Source organism: Capricornis sumatraensis, chromosome 1, assembly GCF_032405125.1.
Source record: "Capricornis sumatraensis isolate serow.1 chromosome 1, serow.2, whole genome shotgun sequence".
Classification (NCBI taxonomy): Eukaryota; Metazoa; Chordata; class Mammalia; order Artiodactyla; family Bovidae; genus Capricornis; species Capricornis sumatraensis.
Window position 1 is genome coordinate 187,482,767 of NC_091069.1, and position 20,856 is coordinate 187,503,622.

The window sequence follows — 20,856 nt, forward strand, 5'->3', positions numbered from 1 at the left end:
GTCACTTACCAGGTACCTATAAAGTTCTCATTCCACTGAGGCATCTTTTGAGGTAGGACTACTAATAATATGAATATGACCTGTTTATATTATCACCTTGGGGCTTCTCTGGTGGCTCAGTGGTAAAGAATCCCCCTGCAATGCAGGAGACTAGGTTCGATCCCTGGGTCAGGAAGATCCCCCGGAGGAGGGCATGGCAACTCACTCCAGTATTCTTGCCTGGAGAAGTCCATAAATTAAACAACGTATCCCCCTGCTCCTAAGGTACTGCAGAGGGGATATAGGCCTTGCAACACCCTTATGAAGTAGGAAAGGGAGAGGTGGCTGGTACTCTTCCCCATTGCAGAAGCAGAGGAAGACGGACCTGCTCGGGATGTTGACCCTGTCTGTCGGCCTTGGCTGAGGGCAGCTTCACTGGCTCCTCATTGGATACAGCCTGCTAGAATCATACCTTGGTTTATGCTACCCATTAATACTTTATTACCAGTTTACTTACGTATTAGGGAAGATTGGTGAATTATCAGAGGTGTTATTACTCATTTGATTTTAATACATTTTCACAGTAGGGGATTACCTGAGGACTGTATTTTTTTTTTTTAGGACTGTATTTTTAATTTTCTACTTCTGAGATAGAGATCTTGATTTCACTCCAGGTATTTCTGCATTCTTAATAAGGAAATAGAGACATCAGAATAATTTGTCCAAAATGATTCATTCTCAGAAAAACTAAGATGTAAAAGGAATCTACTCTGCAAGCACCAAACTTAACCTCTTAGGTCCCAGCCTTTGAAGTTCATTATCTGTGGTATTCTAGAACTTTGCGTGCTTGTGGCCTTCCCTTAATACAAGATATTCTGGGGGCCTTTTTTATTTCGGTCCCTCTGGAATGAAGTGATAACGTAGGCAGGTAGTTATCTGTGGTTACCAATGGCTGCAAGGTGGTAACCATTGTTTGTCCTTTATTGCTCTGCTTGGGGGAGAGGAAGAATATGTAAGTTATCTTCCTCTGGCCTGGTCCAACCCAGATGCCTGCTGGTATTTAATTGGAGGTCACTATTTCTAGATGAAATGCAGAAAAAAGCAAGTACTCTTGTCTGGTTCCAGTTCCCTTCCCCCTTTGCGGTGAAAGTCACCGTTAAGAACCACGTAATTTGTCTGGTTAGTGTTTATCCCCCTACTGATCCAGGGGCCGTGAACACCAATGGTATATGGGGCCTGAGGGGAGAGAGTGTTAACTGTGGGCTGGCTCGGTGGTGGGCCTCAGTTGCCACAGGAAGTCACCTCATCTGAAGGAGGCAGGTACCTCAAAGTGTTTGCTAGTCACTAGCTTGTAATAACAGTTGTACTTCTTTAAGAGAATTTGGAAATTTGGAATTGTAGTGTAGAAATTCCAGGGATTTTTTTTTTTTTTTTTTTAGGGATTTTGTTTTTTAAAGCTGGCAACTAATTCAAATTTAAACCAGCAGTAATACTTTGCAGACTAAACAAAATCTGTGGGCAGAATCACCCCCAAGGCCTGCCAGTTTGTAAACTCAGGCCTGGATACCATTTTTATTTCAATAATTTTGGTTTTGTGTTTTTAAACTGTCTTCTCTGCTTGTATGCAGAGATTAGTAATTGAAGAGGCGGGTTGGGGTGGGGTATATATTTTGTATTTGAAATAATTAGCCAACTTTAATTTGTTATACCATATGTAAAGGAAAATCACTTTGTGTTAAATCTCTTATTCATATTTTCCTTTAATCCGTTTCATGTCTAGGGAGCCTATGTAAACAGGTTGTGTCAATGGCTTACTGAACTGGGGGAGAATCTCCTATTACTAATGCTGCTGGTAGTTATTCATCTTCCTACAGCCCTGGAAGATAGGATGCCTTAGTCTCAGTGATGGAGTAGGTCTATCTCCAGGCTACCCGGCCTCCTCCCAAAAAGAGGACATTTGATCCCTGTGATTTGAGTGTCTGTCCTCAGGTATCCAAAGGCAGGAGCCAGAAAGTAGATATTTCTTTTAGGGGGCGATTCTTCCCTGAAATCTGCCTTCCATCTTGCACTCACCTCCCCTTACCCTCCGCCTTTAGGAGTGGTGGGTCTGAAATCAAGACCTCACCCACACACGGAGTGACACTGAGATCCTTGAGAGAACTGAGGTGAAGGGCAGGTGCCTGCATAGATAAAACACAAACAAACATGGGCTCTTGGGCTTCTGTACCAGAGCACTGTATTATCAAATCTGAAGGTGTACTACAGGAGTCCTCAGTGGGGGATTATTAGTAGTATAGGCTTCTTGCTCTACTCCAGAGATGGAGCTGTGGGTCTGGGGCAGGACCTGGAAATATTACTGTTGTACTTTGAGAAATCATGGTGCACCCCTGTCCTCTACGCCCACACCTATTCAACTTTTTTTTTTTTCCCTCAGAATCAAGTGCCCAATACTCAATTTTGTTCTTACTGTGCTTGTCTGTTATTGAGATAATGATATCTGTGTGATGCAAAATACACCAAAAACATGACAAGCGATTATGCTTGTAGATATAGGATTGCACAGAAAATGAGACAAACTAAAATCCCTAGTCCGATTCTGGCTCATACTGTAAAGAATCTGCCTGTGGTGTGGGAGACGCAGGTTCAGTCCCTGGGCTGGGAAGACCCCCTGGAGGAGGGCATGGCTACCTACTCCAGTATTCTGGCCTAGGGAATTCCATGGACAGAGGAGCCTGGCAGTCTATAATCCATAGGGTCACAAAGAGTCGGGCACAACTAAGCCACTAACAACACAATAGAAATTGCAGTCAGGTATGATAAGCTTAGTAACTACACATTTAATAACTTATGCCTGCTTGAAAGTGGAGTAGACTAGTTAGAAACGGGAGTTTTTCTTGTGCTTTTAAGTTAAAGGGACTTCAAAATTAGCCTCATAACAAAAATGTGGTATTTTGCAGGATAGAAGGAAATCAGTCCTGAGATTTTCTAAATACCTCTGTAACAAAGGCAAGATAAAAGCAAACAAACAAACAAAAACCCCTATCTTACATGTTAAAAAAAAAAAAAAAAATCAGACCTCAGAGCATCTAAAGGACTTCCTAAAAGTCACATAGCCAAATACCAGGTCCTACCTTTAGAAACCAAAAACATAAGTACCCCACTCTGATCATGCTTACGGGAGAGGGGTTGCTGACAATGTACTAAAAGCTAAGTAAGAGACCTTGAAAAATCCATTTCAACCTTGAATTTTATCAGTTTCTTTAAACTAGCGGGACTTTCTCTTAAAACAACAAAATCCTACTTAATTCCTACATCATTTTTCTAAACCCATGGTGTCACACCTTTACTTTTTGTTTTGCTGAGTACCTTATTCCTTCAGTTGAGTAGAACCAGCTCTTTTGAGGTTTAAAAACCATGATGTATACCCCTTTCTTTAGACCATACTTTGCTCGATATCTTGTCTTCAGTGTGTTTATTGACAGTGATTGTTTGCTAAGACTATATAGTCAGTTGCATTCTTAATGTTTTATATGATCAGTATGTAATTCTTTACAACTCAAAATTTGTTTTAGGAGATAAATAGTAAAAAGCCATGATTTATATTCGTGATTTCCTCCCCCCAAAGAGGAAAAAAATGCCGTGTAATTTGGCATGTTCAGACATGTTTCATTTACCCTGAAAGACCAGCTGCTCCTTGAAAAGGAGCACTACTTCTCATTCAACCTTCCCACTCTCATAGGAGTTTATTGTGCTGTTTATAATGTGTACAAAAATCTTCCTATGTTATGCCCATAGTACTGGCCAGATATGCAATAAAGAAAAACTGTTATTCCATCTCATGTTGAGTTCCCCACAGTTCAACTGAAGAGACTCCACTAAGAAATACAGCATCTAGAAATTTTGGGAAAGATTGAAGGCAGGAGGAGGACGGGGAAACAGAGGATGAGATGGTTGGATAGCATCACCAACTCAATGGACATGGGTTTGAGCAAACTTCGGGAGATAGTGAAGAACAGGGAAGCCTGGTGTACTGTAGTCCATGGGATTGCAAAAAGTTAGACATGACTTAGCGATTTAACAGGAATTTTGAAATCCACTGCACACTCACGTGACAGCAAGAAGCAAAAAATCAAAAAGCAAAATTTAAGAAGATACCCCTGATGGGGAAATCGTCTGCTTCGGACTTCCACGGTGGCTCAATGGTGAAGAATTCACCTGCCAGTGCAGGGGACATGGATTCGATCCCTGGTCCTGGGGAGGTCCCACATGGCTCGGAGCAGCTCAGCCCCATGCAGCCCAACTACCGAAGCCCACGTGCCTAGAAGCCTGTGTTCTGCAGTGAGAAAAACCACTGAAACAAGAAGCCCATGCGCTGCAAGAGAGTAGCCCCTGCTCACTTACAACTGGAGAAGGTTCTCGTACAACAATAATTTCTTTTTTTAACTCCCTTCTTGATGCTCCTTACAGGCAATAGTGTTGCAATAGGCTATCACACTGAAATTGATAGTCAGAACCCAGTCCCCAGAGTCATCAAGAAAGGGTCTGTTGTGTGAATGGCCTATTTGAGAAGGTTCTCTCTGTGATTGTGATCAAAACTTTAGAGCTTAGAGGATGAGCTTACATTTTCTAGAACTGTGATTTAATAGAAAACGACTTATTCACTAAAGATGCTAAACAGACATAATATAGGTTTTTGTCTTCTCCTTCCTCTCAAGTCTACCCCTAATTGTTCATTTTTGTCCTTCACAGTTTGTAGTTTTTAGACAGGGCAGAGCCTGACAGTGAGTCACACTTGCAGCCTGTCAGACACATGCCTTTCCATGCACTCCTGTTAACAGCGTGTTCTATGTGACAGCACAGACCCACTTCACTGTCCGAAACCGAGTTTCATAGACGCTTAATGGAACGTTCATCAGACTGAGCTGTGTACTTCTAGTCAGACATGACTTAGCAACGGTTCAAGTATGAGAGGTTTTTTGGGTTCTGCATCTTAAGAGGGCTCATTTTCTGCATTTCCTTATGTTTAAAATAGGGTTGTTTTTGTTTTACCTTTTATCAAGCTGAAGAAAATTTCCTTCTATCCATAGTATGCTGGGTTTTGTTGTTTTTCTTTTTTAATATGAATACATGTTGAATCTTATCAAATGCTTCTTCTGCCTCTACTGAGATCAAATGAATAGCTCTCCTTTAATTTTTCTACGTGGTGAATTATACTGATTTTATATGAAACCAATCTTATATTCGTGTGATAAACTAAACTTTGTTATGTATAATTATTTATACATTGCTGGGCTAGGTTTTCCAACATGTATTTAGGACTCCTGCATCTGTATTTATGATTGAGAATGATATATAATTTCCCTTTCTTATATTATCCCTGTTGGGTTTTAGCATTGAGGTTATTCTCACCAGATGAGTGGTGATATTTTCCTTTCTATATATTCCAAAATAGCTTGTGTGAAATTGGGGTTTTTTACTACTTGAAATTTTGGAAGAATTTACCAGTACAGCCATTGGGGCCTGATATTTTCTTTGTGGGAAGATTTTTAATGACTGGTTCAGTATCCTCACCTTTTATGGTCTTACTCTGGATTTCTGTTTAGTTGAGTGAATTTAACAAATTTTTCTAGGAATTTGTTTCACAAGTTTTAGAAATTGGTATATGGTGTTCCCTGGTGGCTCACTGGTAAAGAATCCGCCTGCCAATGCAGGAGACGTGGGTTTGATCCCTGATCTGGGAAGATCCCACATGCCACAGAGAAACTAAGACCATGTGCATTAAAAATAAAGAAGTAAAAATCGGCGTAAAGCTGTTTCTAATGTCAGCATGCTGCCGTTAGGTCACAAAGAATCAGATGTGACTGAGCAACTGAACAAAAGTGCCCTTTTAACAACCTCTATAGCATCGTCTCTTTATCCGTTTTTCATTTTTTATTCTATTTATCTAGACTGTTAGTCTTAGCAGGTTATATCACTTGTCTTTTCAGTAAATCAACTCTACATTTGCTTGTTCTATTGGATATTTTCTATTTCATTGGTTTCTGCTCCTACTGAAATTTTCTATATTTTTTATTTATTCTGTTTTAGCTTCTTTGGTTGGCTAACTTGTAGCTTCTTTATATTCTAAATACATGACCAAATAAGATTTCTCCTAAGGCTGGGGTGACCATACCTTCAGTTTTTCCTGGCTCACATAGCTTGTGAAAGTAATTCCTGATAGCTTTTCTTTTTACTCCCCCAAATACCCTGGTTACAAGTAATCGATTATTTAATCTCCCTACACAAGTCCTGCTCTAGCTATACCCCACAAGTTCTGGCCTCTGGTATTTTAAAAATTCAGTTTCAAGTATTTATTATTTCTTCAGTCCTAGAGTTCTTCAAATGTATATTTCTGAATTTCCAAACTTAAGTTTTCTAGCTGCCTGGACTGTATGATATTTAAATGTCATCAAGAAGGTATTTAAAAGCAATTATAGAAACAATTGTATGAATAATATAGGCTCTGGAGTTGAACGGATTAACAGATCTGGAATTGAATCCCAACTCTGCTGCTTCCTATCTGTATGACCTCAGGGAGGCGTTTAACTTTCCCAAGCTTTGGTTTCTTTATCTGAAAATGGGAGACTACTAGATACTTACCACATAGAATCACTGGGTGACTTAATCACATTGGCATAGGGAAAGTACTCAAATGTTAGCTTCCATGACAATCTTGTTTGAAAAATCACTTTTATGTTCCATAAAGAAAACTATTAAAGGAATCTTCCTAAAATGATATAGATACTATTACCTAGAAACTTACTTTTCGCTCTGTTTAAAGTTTTAAAAATGTAAAGTTCTCTACCCCTAATCTTTTCATCTTTAGACTCATTAATGTTGTATACATAAAAACTAATACTTTTACTATCTAATCTCCTGGGAAGATCTTGTGTTTACATCACCTTCCATATTTGATCTTGAAAAATCAAATATCTAGGCCTTTAAAAGGCATACTTGCTTCCTCATCTCTGTGTTCTGTCACAGTTTGGATGGGCCAATTCGAGTTTAATTGCCGACAGGCCTCACACAAAGTTCTGAGAGCTGTTTGAGAGCTCTTTGGTGGGCTTTTAGGGACAGCGTTTGGGTTTTCTTTTGCAACAGTGCCTGGCTTTTGGTATATGGCAGGAAAATAAATATTAATTGAAATTGGGTGGCATGATGCCACCTGGAATAAAAATCAGCATTCTCTTTCTGAGAAAGTAGACTAGAGGCTGTCTAGGTAGCAAGGGAACGCTTGTGTGTTTGAAGGTCTCCCAGTTCCTTAAGATCTTCTCTACCATTTTGCATAATTTCTGAAAATAGCTTGTGGCAGGCTGTGGAGAGAAGGTTGGATAGTTGATGTTTGAGGGTAATGGTATCTAAGAACCTAGCAGTGTGCCGGGACCTTTTACATGGGTTGTCTTATGTAACCTTTACAACAGATCTTTGGGACAAGTAACCTGATTGTTCTTACTTTCCTGATGAGGAAACTGAGGCTCATAGCAGTTATGTAACTAGCTCTGTGACCTTGGGTCAGTAAGTGATAAAGATTGGATTTCAGCCCAGGATGCGCCAACTTCGCAGCCAGAGCCTCTTTTACCGAGCTGCGCTGCTTCGCTGTTTTCGATTTTTTCTTTGCTCTAATGGGAATATTAAGTACGTGGTGGTTGTTTCTTGGCCAGTTTTCCATATCATTTCAGCTGGCCTCGGAACCGCTCACTCCTTCACCGGGCACCCAGAGCCACTGTGTAGCCTTCGTTGAATCCACACTTTTCTCCTTTTTTTCTCTAAGTATTGTGTTTACTCTGTGTTGGCAGCAGAAACCAAAAAGGAAATGCAGAAAAAGCATCTAACGGTTTTCATAATGTAAACCAAATGTTGGTAGCGTGGGTGAGCTCTTGGGAGGAAAGGCGCTATATAAATCTGACAAATAAATAAATAACTGGTTCTTTAAATAAACTGGCACTGAGAAAGCCTTAATCTGTAACCTATTGAATATAGGCTTGCTCAGTAGTCAGAAGTGTCCTTTTGCTCACCAACAGTGAGTTCATGATGGCCTGAGCTCTGTTGGGATAACGGATGGGGGTGGAGGGTGGGGTGGCTAGTCAGGGGAGGAAGAGGTCTGTTAGGAACCAAGCCTTCCCTCCTTGGAAAATGATTGCCTGCCTCAGTAAACAACAGGCATCTCTGTCGTAGCTGTACTATGTATACAACACATTCTCAGCTACTTCAAAAGGATTGCGGGAAGGGGGTTCAAATGAAGGTCAGTGGTTGAAGTGCACAGAGTGTATTTTGAGGACAAGAACTGAATTACTTTACTAATTTCTGCAAATGAAAGCTGTTATCGGCAGCAAGCTCGGAGAGAAATCTTTCTTCCAAATATGCTGGTTTTATGACCTACCCTTAAGCTGCCCTTTGCCACTCCTGCTCTCTCAAAACAAACCAGGACAAGCCAATCCCAGTTGTAGAATGTGTTCCACAGATCCCAGGCCTGTAAGCTTCATACATCCTTAAAGTTATGCTGCAGGGAGGGGATGAAGGTTGCTGGCTGGTACCCACATGGAAGCACCTTTTCCTGAGGGCATCAGACTAGGCCAACTCTAGAGTTTCATTCTGGAAAGTGAGAAGATGAGCGCTGAGCGGAAGTGAAGTGATGGGCCGCCAGCTGCACTGGCTCTGGTTACAGAGCGGAGTTGGTTCCGTGCCATCTCAGAGCCATCAAGGAAGCGATTTGGGGAGGTCACCTTGGAAGGTGCTAGGAAGGCTGCAGAGGCAGGAGGGGAGAAAACATGGACAGTGGGTGCCCTTGTTATTGTTCTTACTGGCATAAGCTCTGCGTACTTCAATGAAAATAAGCCTAAAAGAGTATCTTTACTTTCCTGCCCACTTCAGGATTTTCTTTACAAAATCAGGTTTGTAGCCTGTTGCTGGTGCCTGTATTCTAAATATCAAGCCTAAACACAAGTTTCAGATTTATACTTCAAAGACCATGTGCAAGGAATAGTAACCTTGAAACTCAGCATTCCTGATTGACAGTCCACTGTCACAGCATTCAGTACCCCCCTGATCCTTAGAATTCATAAAACTTGTTTCAGTAATTTCATCAGGCAGATCCTGATACTTTTGGTATAAAAGGATAAATGTATGTAAAATAGTTTGGGGATCTTCCTGTTATAAAGGATCTTGTGGTACCGCTACTGGTAGGATAGTAAAGACTCAGAGAGCGCGCCCTGATTTAAAATGTTTTATTCTGCACACGAATCTCTTCACTAAAATTTTAAATCTTGATGTTCTAAAAATCTGTTGGCCCTTCAGTTCAGTCACTCAGTCATGTCTGACTCTTTGCGACCCCATGAATTACAGCACGCCAGGCCTCCCTGTCCACCACCATCTCCCGGAGTTCACTCAGACTCACGTCCATCGAGTCCGTGATGCCATCCAGCCATCTCATCCTCTGTCATCCCCTTTTTCTCCTGCCCCCAATCCCTCCCAGCATCAGGGTCTTTTCAAATGAGTCAACTCTTCGCATGAGGTGGCCAAGGTACTAGAGTTTCAGCTTTAGCATCAGTCCTTCCAAAGAACACCCAGGGCTGATCTCCTTCAGAATGGACTGGTTGGATCTCCTTGCAGTCCAAGGGACTCTCAAGAGTCTTCTCCAACACCACAGTTCAAAAGCATCAATTATTCAGTGCTCGGCTTTCTTCGCAGTTCAACTCTCGCATCCATACATGACCACTGGAAAAAGCCTCGGCAAAGTAACGTCTCTGCTTTTTAATATGCTCTCTAGGTTGCTCATAACTTTTCTTCCAAGGAGTAAGCGTCTTTTAATTTCATGGCTGCAGTCACCATTTTTTTGGAGCCCAAAAAATAAAAGTCTGACATTGTTTTCCACTGTTTCCCCATCTATTTCCCATGAAGTGATAGGACCAGATGCCATGATCTTCGTTTTCTGAATGTTGAGCTTTAAGCCAACTTTTTCACTCTCCTCTTTCACTTTCATCAAGAGGCTTTTTAGTTCCTCTTCACTTTCTGCCATAGGGTGGTGTCATCTGCATATCTGAGGTTATCGATGTTTCTCCCGGCAATCTTGATTCCAGCCTGTGCTTCTTCCAGCCCAGCGTTTCTCATGATGTTCTCTGCATAGACGTTAAATAAGCAGGGTGACAATATACAGCCTTGACGTACTCCTTTTCCTATTTGGAACCAGTCTGTTGTTCCATGTCCAGTTCTAACTGTTGCTTCCTGACCTGCATACAGGTTTCTCAAGAGGCAGGTCAGGTGGTCTGGTATTCCCATCTCTTTCAGAATTTTCCACAGTTGATTGTGATCCACACAGTCAGAGGCCCTTAGATGTCACAAATTGATTCAGATCAAGTTATTTGCTTCAAGCTATTGATAGGATTCAAGCTATTGATAGGATTCAAACTAAAAGTAGAGAGTAAGACCTTATAGGCTTACATTGTTAATTTTTAGACTTATTTTGATTACTGATGAAGTTGAACTTTGTTTATGACCATTTGCATTTCTTTAGTGATTTCCCTATTTGTGTTCTTTATCCATTTTTTTCTGTTGGCATGTCCATCTTTTATTAATTTCCCCCACTGCAATCTGTATTCTTTTATTCTCTTGCTTTGCAACATTCTTGAATTGGAGGTAGGTTTTCTTTCTATAGGCTACTAAGAATACAAAGCATGGCCCTTATATCAAACCGTATGAACATTGCTATAGCTGCTAGAGATTTTCTGTTTAATTTGGGGTCTTATTTCTTGTATTTTCTATTACAGAATTATTCCCACAGTTTGTTTTTCTTTAGGTTTTGTTTCTGGTGTTTGACTTACAGAAATTTATGCAAGAATACATACCCATGTTTATCTTGATTTCTGCTATTGGTATGATATCTAGAAAGGTTTTTCCTCTGCCCCCCCAAGATTATTTTTTCTTCATGTATGTTTACTATCATGGTTTCACATTGAAATCTTTATATAAAATTTATTTTGGCATATGGTATAAAACAGGGATCTTTCCCCAAACTTATTTGAAATGCTAACCTTGACAAGTAGAAAATTTTGGAATATTCTTGATTTATTCTAAGTTTGTGACTTAGTCGATCCTTTGACATACATTTCATTCTTTGTATTCCAATTGTTATGGCTTAATATTTTTCCATATCTAGTAGAGCATTATTTCACAATCATTTAAATAAAATTAGAATCATTTTGTTGAATTGGTTGGGAAGGCATTGCTTTTATAGAATAATTTTCAATGAGTGAAAACTTTCCAAGTCCTAAACATTTTATCTTTAATTAGATCTGTTGCTCAGAAAAGTTTTAAGTTTTATTGAATAGCCTACACATTTTGTGATTTTTCTTAGGGATTTTGTTTTTGATTGCTATTACATATGGCTTTTTTTTTTTTTTTAGAACTATGTTTTCTAACTGGATATTTCTGGTTAAATGTTCTTTGGTCTTTAAAAATTAGTTGTGTACAGATGAGTGAATGAATCAATGAACAAACATAATCTAATGTTAGTGATATTTGCAAATAGTTGTTTTATATATTCAGATACATAATTTGGCTCAACTATACACATAGACTATGCATGAAATAAACACGCACAGAAAATAAACCATGATGTAGTAATTTTTTTTTTTTTTTGCTGGTCCCTGACTCATGAGGTTTAAAATGTGTGATATAATTTTGGGAGAAAGGATGAAATATCCAGAAATAAGCATTAATGAGTACTTTTAATTTGTAATCCTCAATGCTAAAATCATAGTAGGTATTCATCCTATTCTTACTTAAACAGTGCAACTTCTTTCTTCTTGCAGATTTCAGAGACAGCTGTCTGAACCCTGCCACCCCTTCCCTCCTCAGTCAGGAGTTCCTGGAGATAATCGCCCTAATTACCACCGGCAAATGTCAGAACCTATTGTTCCTGCAGCTCCCCCACCCCCTCAGGGATTCAAACAAGAATACCATGACCCACTCTATGAACATGGGGTCCCAGGCATGCCTGGTCCCCCAGCACATGGGTTCCAGTCACCAATGGGAATCAAGCAGGAGCCCCGGGATTACTGCGTTGATTCAGGTGAGCATAACATCATACGATTCCTTTCTTCATCATTTCATTCATTTGTCTGGTTGTTACTGAGTGCCTTCTGCGTGCAGGGCTTTGGGGACTAGTTTTCTAAAATTTGCCCTCAAAGAAGTTAGGAGCTACTAAAGCAAATATGTTTATGCATAACTTAATACAAAACAGAAAAGTCATGCAAATGGTAGGAAGCACAGTAGATATTCAGATGTCATGCAGAGTATACCTGAGTCCATACCTGAAGATTGCTGGCACCCAGCCTTCAGTTCAGTCACTCAGTCGTGTATGACTCTTTGCAACCATGAACTGCAGCACGCCAGGCCTCCCTATCCATCATCAACTCCCGGAGTCCACCCAAACCCATGTCCATTGAATTGGTGATGCCATCCGACCATCTCATCCTCTGTCGTCCCCTTCTCCTCCTGCCCTCAATCTTTCCCAGCTTCAGGGTCTTTTCCAATGAGTCAGCTCTTCGCATCAGGTGGCCAAAGTATTGGAGTTTTCAGCTTCAACATCAGTCCTTCCAGTGAACACCCAGGACTGATCTCCTTTAGGATGAACTAGTTGGATCTCTTTTCAGCCCAAGGGACTCTCAAGAGTCTTCTCCAACACCACAGTTCAAAAGCATCAATTCTTCTGTGCTCAGCTTTCTTTATAGTCCAACTCTCACATCCATACATGACCACTGGAAAAACCATACCCTTGACTAGACGGACCTTTGTTGGCAAAGTAATGTCTCTGCTTTTTAATATGCTATCTAGGTTGGCCATAACTTTCCTTCCAAGGAGTAAGCGTCTTTTAATATCATGGCTGCAATCACCACCTCCAGTGATTTTGGAGCCCAGAAAAATAAAGTCAGCCACTGTTTCCCCATCTATTTGTTATGAAGTGATGGGACCGGATGCCATGATCTTTGTTTTCTGAATGTTGAGCTTTAAGCCAACTTTTTCAGTCTCCTCTTTCACTTTCATCAGAAGCTTTTTAGCTCCTCTTCACTTTCTGCCATAAGGGTGGTGTCATCTGCATATCTGAGGCTATTGATATTTCTCCCAGCAATCTTGATTCCAGCTTGTGCTTCCTCCAGCCCAGCGTTTCTCACGATGCCCTTTAAGGCCTGTTATCTTAAAGTCACTGGACAAAGGATATTTCTGCATGTTAGTCCTGCCTCTAGTTTTGTGACCTATTTTGAACTCCCAATGTAAGTATAGAAGAGTCCACACGTAGGACGGGACTCTATTGTTGAATAGTGTTCTGAGAAAGTGTCTGGTTTGTCACGGCTGTGTGGGATCTGGGTATGCCATGGAAAAGTTTGTCCTGTTGGTTGCTTCATAGGAATCACTACTCTGTTGCAGTACTTTCATCTGGGAAAATTCCTGTGTGCTTCAGCTGCCAGTATACACAGGGAGAGATGTAACATCTTGAAACACCTATTGTTTGCTTTTGGGCTTCTTGTCTAGAAAGTTAAACACAAAGTTCCAGTTGTCTTTGGGGGTCCTTTTTACCCCCACTCACACATTCACTGATTACCCATCTTGTAGGCCAAGCTTATCAAATGAGATCATTAATGGAAAGAGTGGGAATTTTGCAGCTTGCACGTTTAGAAACTCTTTCCTCTTCTTTCAGTTCAGTCGCTCAGTCGTGTCCGACTCTTTCTGACCCCATGAATTGCAGCACTCCAGGCCTCCCTGTCCATCACCAACTCCCAGAGTTCACTCACACTCATGTCCATCGAGAGTTGGTGATGCCATCCAGCCATCTCATTCTCTGTCATCCCCTTCTCCTCCTGCCCCCAACCCCTCCCAGCAGTCAACTCTTCACATGAGGTGGCCAGAGTATTGGAGTTTCAGCTTTAGCATCATTCCTTCCAAAGAACACCCAGGACTGATCTTTAGAATGAACTGGTTGGATCTCCTTGTAGTCCAAGGGACTCTCAAGAGTCTTCTCCAACACCACAGTTCAAAAGCATCAACTCTTCGGTGCTCAGCTTTCTTCACAGTCCAACTTTCACATCCATACATGCCCACTGGAAAAACCATAGCCTTGACTAGACGGACCTTTGTTGGCAAAGTAATGTCTCTGCTTCCTTTTCTTTATTTCCCCTTATTTTAGATTTTTTTTAGTTGGGGGCACAAAACAGGGATGGTACCCCTTTCCCAAGACAAGGCCAGAAAGACATGATCTTGGAGCTGGAGGTTTAAGGGCTTTCCCTCTGCCACTTTCAGCTGCAGAGACCATTGACAGGAGTGTGTTTCTCTTTCAGAAGTGCCTAACTGCCAGTCCTACATGAGAGGAGGCTACTTCTCTGGTAGCCATGAAGGTAAGTTGCTCTTTAAGAGATTATAATATTCAAGGAAGCTCAAAGTGGCTCAGTTTCCAAGCTAAGATTTGAGATCATAGTTCAAACCTTCCTTAGCTCGTGAACATGAGCGCTCACTGATTGTGATCCCCAGTCATCTTGCACACAGAGTTTGAGGCACACTCCTGACCTGTGAGGGCTGCCATCCTTTTCAGTAGTAATGACCCTAACTTTTGAGAAAGAAAGTGAACTGCCTGGTTTCTACTTTTCCATGCAAGGAGGCCATACAGCTGTGGATAACACTATCTAAACTGGAACTTAGGAACCACGTCATGATCTTCAGGACTTCTTTTAAACATTGAAACAGGGAAGGATTTCTTTCTTAGAACGGTTCCTCAGAAGTATGTCCTATTTTCTGTCATGCACATCTCTGTAAGTGTCTAGAGCAGTGTAATTCTCCAAACCTGCAGCATCAGCTTCACCTGAGACTTGCTAGACATACAGATTTTCAGGCCCCACTCCAGACCCGCTGAATCAGTCTCCAGGGGTAGGGCCCAGCTCTGTTTTCCAACAGGCCCTCCAGGCAAGCATGATGCACCCTCACATTCAGTTCAGTTCAGTCACTCAGTCATGTCCGACTCTTTTGCGACCCCATGAATTGCAGCACGCCAGGCCTCCCTGTCCATCACCATTTCCGGAGTTTACGCAAACTCATGTCCATCGAGTTGGTGATGCCATCCAGCCATCTCATCCTCTGTCGTCCCTTTCTCCTCCTGCCCCCAATCCCTCCCAGCATCTGGGTCTTTTCAAATGAGTCAACTCTTCGCATGAGGTAGCCAAAGTACTGGAGCTTCAGCTTCAGCATCATTCCTTCCAAAGAACACCCAGGACTGAGTTCCTTTAGGATGGACTGGTTGGATCTCCTTGCAGTCCAAGGGACTCTCAAGAGTCTTCTCCAACACCACAGTTCAAAAGCCATCAATTCTTCGGCTCTCAGCCTTCTTCACAGTCCAACTCTCACATCCATACATGACTACTGTTGGCAAAGTAATGTCTCTGCTTTTTAACATGCTGTCTAGGTTGGTCATAACTTTCCTTCCAGGAGTAAGCGCCTTTTAGTTTCATGAGAGAGCTACGAGAGCTGTGAGGCTTAGGTTTGGCTGCACGTTAGGATCACCTGCGTGCATGTGCGCTCGGTCCCTCAGTTATGTCCGACTCTGCAACCCCATGGACTCTAGCCCGCCAGACTCCTCTGTCCAATGAATTCTCCAGGCAAGAATACTGGAGTGCGTTGCTATTTCCTCCTTTAGGGGATCTTCCTGAGCCAGGGATCAAACCCACGTGTCTTACATCTTCTACTTTGATAGGCGGGTTCTTTACCGCTGCACTACCTGAGAATCCCTAGAATCACCTGGGGAGCTGTTAAAACTTCTGGTGTCCAGGCTTCACCCAGAGCAACTAAATCAGAAATTCTAGGATGGAGCTTGGGCATTAGTGATTTGTGAAGCTCCCTGGGCGATTCTGTTGTGTCCAGGGATGAAAACCACTGTTCTAGAGTTTTGAAAGAGCTAGTTTGAAAGAGCTGGTAAATCAGCACTGGCTGGTTATTATGAGTGATTTGGTTCACAAGAGTGATCTCTATGGGTGGCTGCCTCCCAGTGACTTGGTTGGAAGGGAGACCAAGTGTGGCTGCCATGGGCACCCAGGGATATTCTGAGTGGGTGTCCAGCCCTGGGAAGGAAGGGCTGTCTACTGGACCTCTGTGATGGGTACACATGTGTAGTAGGGCTCTCTTCCAGGTTCCCAAATGTTTCCGCAGCAGTTGATGTCTGCAGCAGGTGAACTAGGAAAGAGGAAAACACTTTGCATTATTACAACATTTAAAGAGCCACATGCTCTTAAAGGAAATACTTTTAGTAAGGCATTGGGGCTGCTTACTACACACAGTATCTGGCGAGCTTGTGTTTTCCCCCACTTCTTCCCTGACCCCACACACATCGAAGAAGTTAGTTTCAAAGATATCTGCATTCTTAATTGCTCTAAATTACCCTGACACAGTTCTCTCTCCTTATACAGGCTTGACCACAGATGCCCGTGAAAGTTAGTAAGACAAGTGTTTCTGATTGGCATCTGTGATTACTAAGATAGCCATCCTGCCTTAGCATTCACCTGGAATCTTTACATACTATTTTGAATCTTTGATTTCCACTTTGCCCCTCAAACAGGTTCTTCCTTCCTGCCACCTTTGAGTGATTAGATGGTTGTGACCACAACTGATGCAACTGCTGTGCAAATTCAACTGACAAATTCACTTAAACCAACAGCATCTTCCAGATGTTTTAGAGAACCACATGTGGCAATGACTAGAAACCACAAAATATACCAGAATGATACTCATGGGCAGGGCTTCATCTGATTAGTTTGAAAACCAAACCTAGAATTTAATCTAGGTTTACATTTTTTTCCCCTATATACTGTGAGTGTATTATGCTCAAAAAAAAGCTCTAAATATAACATAGCAATTTTGGCAGGTGTGTAAACTTTGTAGTTTACTTTTGACTTTATATTAAGGCTGTTAAAACATCAGAGTAGCAAAATTCATGTAGAAAGTTGGGAAATACATAGCTTCCCAACAGCCAAGGCAGAAAATATGAAGCATGATGGATTATGCAATTCTTAATATAATTATGACAGTTTGTTGTAAGTCAGTTTCCTAGTACCAAACTGGAAAATTATAGGAGTCCCTGAGAAGTTAGCATTGCATTCTTAAATCTTTTAATGGAAAACTGTAGATTCCTTCATATTTATTTCAATAGTTATAGAGCAACTTATGTAGTAGGTGCTATAAGGATGCTAAGGTATTCAGAATATGGTCCTTACCCTCTAGAAACTTCCATGACAGAATAAGGTAAGTGCTGTTAAGAGATTAACTAGAGAGATTTATCATAATGTGCAAGTCCTTACTGTCTTGATTTCTTTTAACTATCCTGCATTGCGCACCTATGTACTGGGAGCTATTCTTAAGCTCTCTGTTGTAAGGATAAATCAGTCAATGAACAGAATATATATCAACTCATTAAATTCTCACTAACAAGCCTGTAAGGTAGGAATTATCTTCCACAATCCTTAGATGAGAAAAATGGAGCACTGAGAGATTAATTTGTTCTAGGCCACACAGTTAACCTAGGTCCAATCAGTCTGGCTTCAGGGCCCATGCTCTTCACATTACACCATGTTTTTTTTTTTTTTTTGCCTACTTTGTCATCTGTCTCCACCAGTTGGGATGCAAGCTCCATTAGAGCAAGCACCGAGTCTACCCTCTTCTCTAGCACAAACATATGCCCAGCATAAATAACTATTGGATTACATAAAAATATACTTCTTTGTAGTTAAGCAGAGAAAAAAATGCTTGGGGCTGAGAAAACAAAATGAATAATACGAAACCTGAAAACAATCTGTTTCCAAGTTGGGCAGTGTTTTCCCAACCCCAGGCCTCTTTTAAAATTGTGCTGATCCTGCCAAGAAGAACTTGATCCAAGCTGATTGTAATGAACAGATTATTTCTTGGAGCCTTTACCCAGGGAGTTTAAGTCATAGAAAATCCCTCTCAAAAATCTAGTGCTCATTCTTCACTGCAAATGACCTCCCCTGCCTGCCGGGACCACATACTTGACACTCATAAGCCTGGTCCACATGCCAGACAAGTTGACCGGAGAACTGAGCGTGGGGAGTACCGCTATGCAAACAGGAGCTTCTGGTGCTTCCTCTGGAGAAGCATGTGGTCAGAAGAGAGTACACAGGGATGCTCACCCCTGAAATAGGCTGGACCCCAAGCAAGGGTGTGGTCCCACCATGCCTGTCTATTAATTAACTGGCTTTGCTTTGAGCTGCGGGCCTCATCAGGGTGCCTGCTGACCTGGTAGTCAGCACTAAACCTTTATTAGGGGTTAGTGGGTTTACTTTTTTGGCCCTATCATGTGGCATAGTTTCCCAATGAGATTGAACCGGTGCCCCCTGCATTGGGAGCCTGGAGTCCTAACCACAGGACCACCAGGAAAGTCCCAGATTAGTGGGTTTAGAATGCCAAGCCATCATCCTTCCCTCTCCTGGACACCTTCTACTTTTTGCCCTGCCTTCCTTTCATTTCCACTTACATATGTTGTTGGCCCAGTCAGTTCCCCTGTTTTCTTAACACTGCAATAATTGTTACTGCTGGAATATCTCTTCATATTCCTTCCACAGTGTCTGGAGATGATGATACCTTCAACTTACCTTTCAGATTATTGTTTGTCATAGTCTTTATTCATTTGGCATCGTTTTCTACCTTCCAAGCTCTTTCATAATTGAATGAAGTGTGTGGGCAGCATGGACAAGCTGTATGAAAGATTGAAATTAATATTTGCTAAAAGGGAAATGGCAAGACCATGTATAGATCAATTAGATCCCCCCCAGTGAGGCCAGCTGAAATAGATGAGATGTCATTTCAGATATAAAGGCTTAGTCACTGATCCATGCAGACCTCAGGAGTAAGATGTGCAGGAACGTTCTGGTGATTCAGTGCCTCCCTGCAGTCTCGGCTCTAATAGCAGGAATTGATGCCGTTCTGACTGCAGAGCGGGCAGTTGCATCAGAACACAAACACCCAGGTTCTTGTGAAGTTCTCTCCCAAATTCAGTCTGGCATAGATACAGCAGTTCATTGGACTGAGGACCTGAAATGGTAGAAAATTCTGTTTTAGTCCTTCAGAGTTTTCTTAGAAGAGATCCATGTTAAGCAACATGTTCTTTCTAAATTCTCCTTCAGGTTTTTCATATGAGAAGGATCCCCGGTTGTACTTTGACGACACTTGTGTCGTTCCTGAGAGACTGGAAGGTAAGTAGCCCCATCTGGTTTGGTGCAAAGCTGGAATTCTTACCATGTCAGAGCACCTTCGTCAGTCGTCTTGATGCCAGATTGGCGACATTTGCCCAAATCAGGTGAGAAAATTGAGACTAAAGTACCGCATATGTATCTTTATCCGGAACAGGCAAAGTGAAACAAGAGCCCACCATGTATCGAGAGGGGCCCCCTTACCAGAGGCGAGGTTCCCTTCAGCTGTGGCAGTTCCTGGTTACCCTTCTTGACGACCCAGCCAACGCCCACTTCATTGCCTGGACAGGCCGAGGCATGGAATTCAAGCTGATAGAACCCGAAGAGGTAAGCACTGGGTGCTGATTTTTGATTTGATGTTTGTTCCTATTTAGTTCTCCATCTAGTAAAAAGTCCTTTTTACTGTGTCAGATATGCTCTTCTCATTCAGATTCTGGCCTGGCCAATGGGCTTTTCCTATTAATGGGACAGGCAAAGTTCTCCACTGCAAAATATGTAAAAAGTATTAGTAACCCTTCTGCAAATTCTGGGGAGGAAGACCATGAAGACTTACATTCTAAAAGGGTCTGCTTTCTCTCTTAGAAAGTCTTTCAAGTGTTCTTTCAGTGATACCAATTCTTTTTTGGTGTAAGCCCTCATATGTCATAGCCTGTATCAGAGAGTATGTGAACAGATTGTAAGACATTTTTAGTAATATAGGTTGCAACTGTCCTATGGTGTATTTAAAATGGCTCTAGAGAAATAACATTATCAGAGATGAGTCAATCTCAATCTCAGAAACCTAGTGTTTTGTGTTGTTTTAATGTAATATCACAGGAGCTTCCCTGGCTTGGTGCTAAAGAATCTACCTGCCAATGCAGGAGACACAGGTTCAATACCTGGTCTGGGAAATCCCCACATGCCACAGAGCAACTAATCTCTGTGCACCACAAATACTGAGCCTGTACTCGAGAGTCAGCCATAACTGCTGAGCCCACAGGCCAAAACTACTGATGCCCGAACAGTCTAGAGCCTGTACTCCACAAAAGAGAAGCCCCCACAGTGAGAGGCCCAAGCACTGTAACTAGAGTGGCCCCTGCTCACCTCAACTAGAGCAAAACTGGCACAGCAATGAAGACCCCGCACAGCAAAAACAAAAAAGTTAATGTAATCAAGTTCTTACTATCTCTTTTTTTAAAGTACCACAATGAGATAGCAAACCATTGTTACCATCTTTTTGGCCAAATTGACAGAAAGGCCGGTGGACAGAACCAATGCCATTTCTTCAGAGGAGAGGACACATCACAGAATCTCCCCTTTCCTAAATATCACAAAGCAAATTAAGTCAGGCTCTGGGCTTGCCATGATTTCAGAGGGGTTGATTTTTGTTTGATTTAGAATCTAGAGGTTAGAAATGGAAAAGAAATAACTTCCCTGAAAGTCTGACATATGCTTCTTTGGGTAGCGTATACTTGAGCGTTACACATTAAGCCAGCAGAACAAAAAGGTATCTTTGGATTGGTGTGATTAGAATGAGAAGAATGCTCTCGAAGGCCTCTGAATAGGAGCTGCAGTTGTAGACGTTGTTCAATCAGTTGGAGGGCTCACTTTAGTGCACCCAAGG

General features: G+C 41.8%; 1 protein-coding gene across 1 annotated transcript in view; it reads left to right on the plus strand.

The window, feature by feature from the left end:
- Positions 1-20,856, plus strand: part of ETV5 (ETS variant transcription factor 5) — a 53,654-nt gene that overhangs the window by 25,738 nt on the left and 7,060 nt on the right. Inside the window, exons 7-10 of the mRNA XM_068973494.1 lie at positions 11,826-12,085; positions 14,349-14,405; positions 19,188-19,256; positions 19,411-19,580. Coding sequence (XP_068829595.1) covers positions 11,826-12,085; positions 14,349-14,405; positions 19,188-19,256; positions 19,411-19,580 — 556 coding nt within the window. The remainder of the gene's footprint in view (positions 1-11,825; positions 12,086-14,348; positions 14,406-19,187; positions 19,257-19,410; positions 19,581-20,856) is intronic.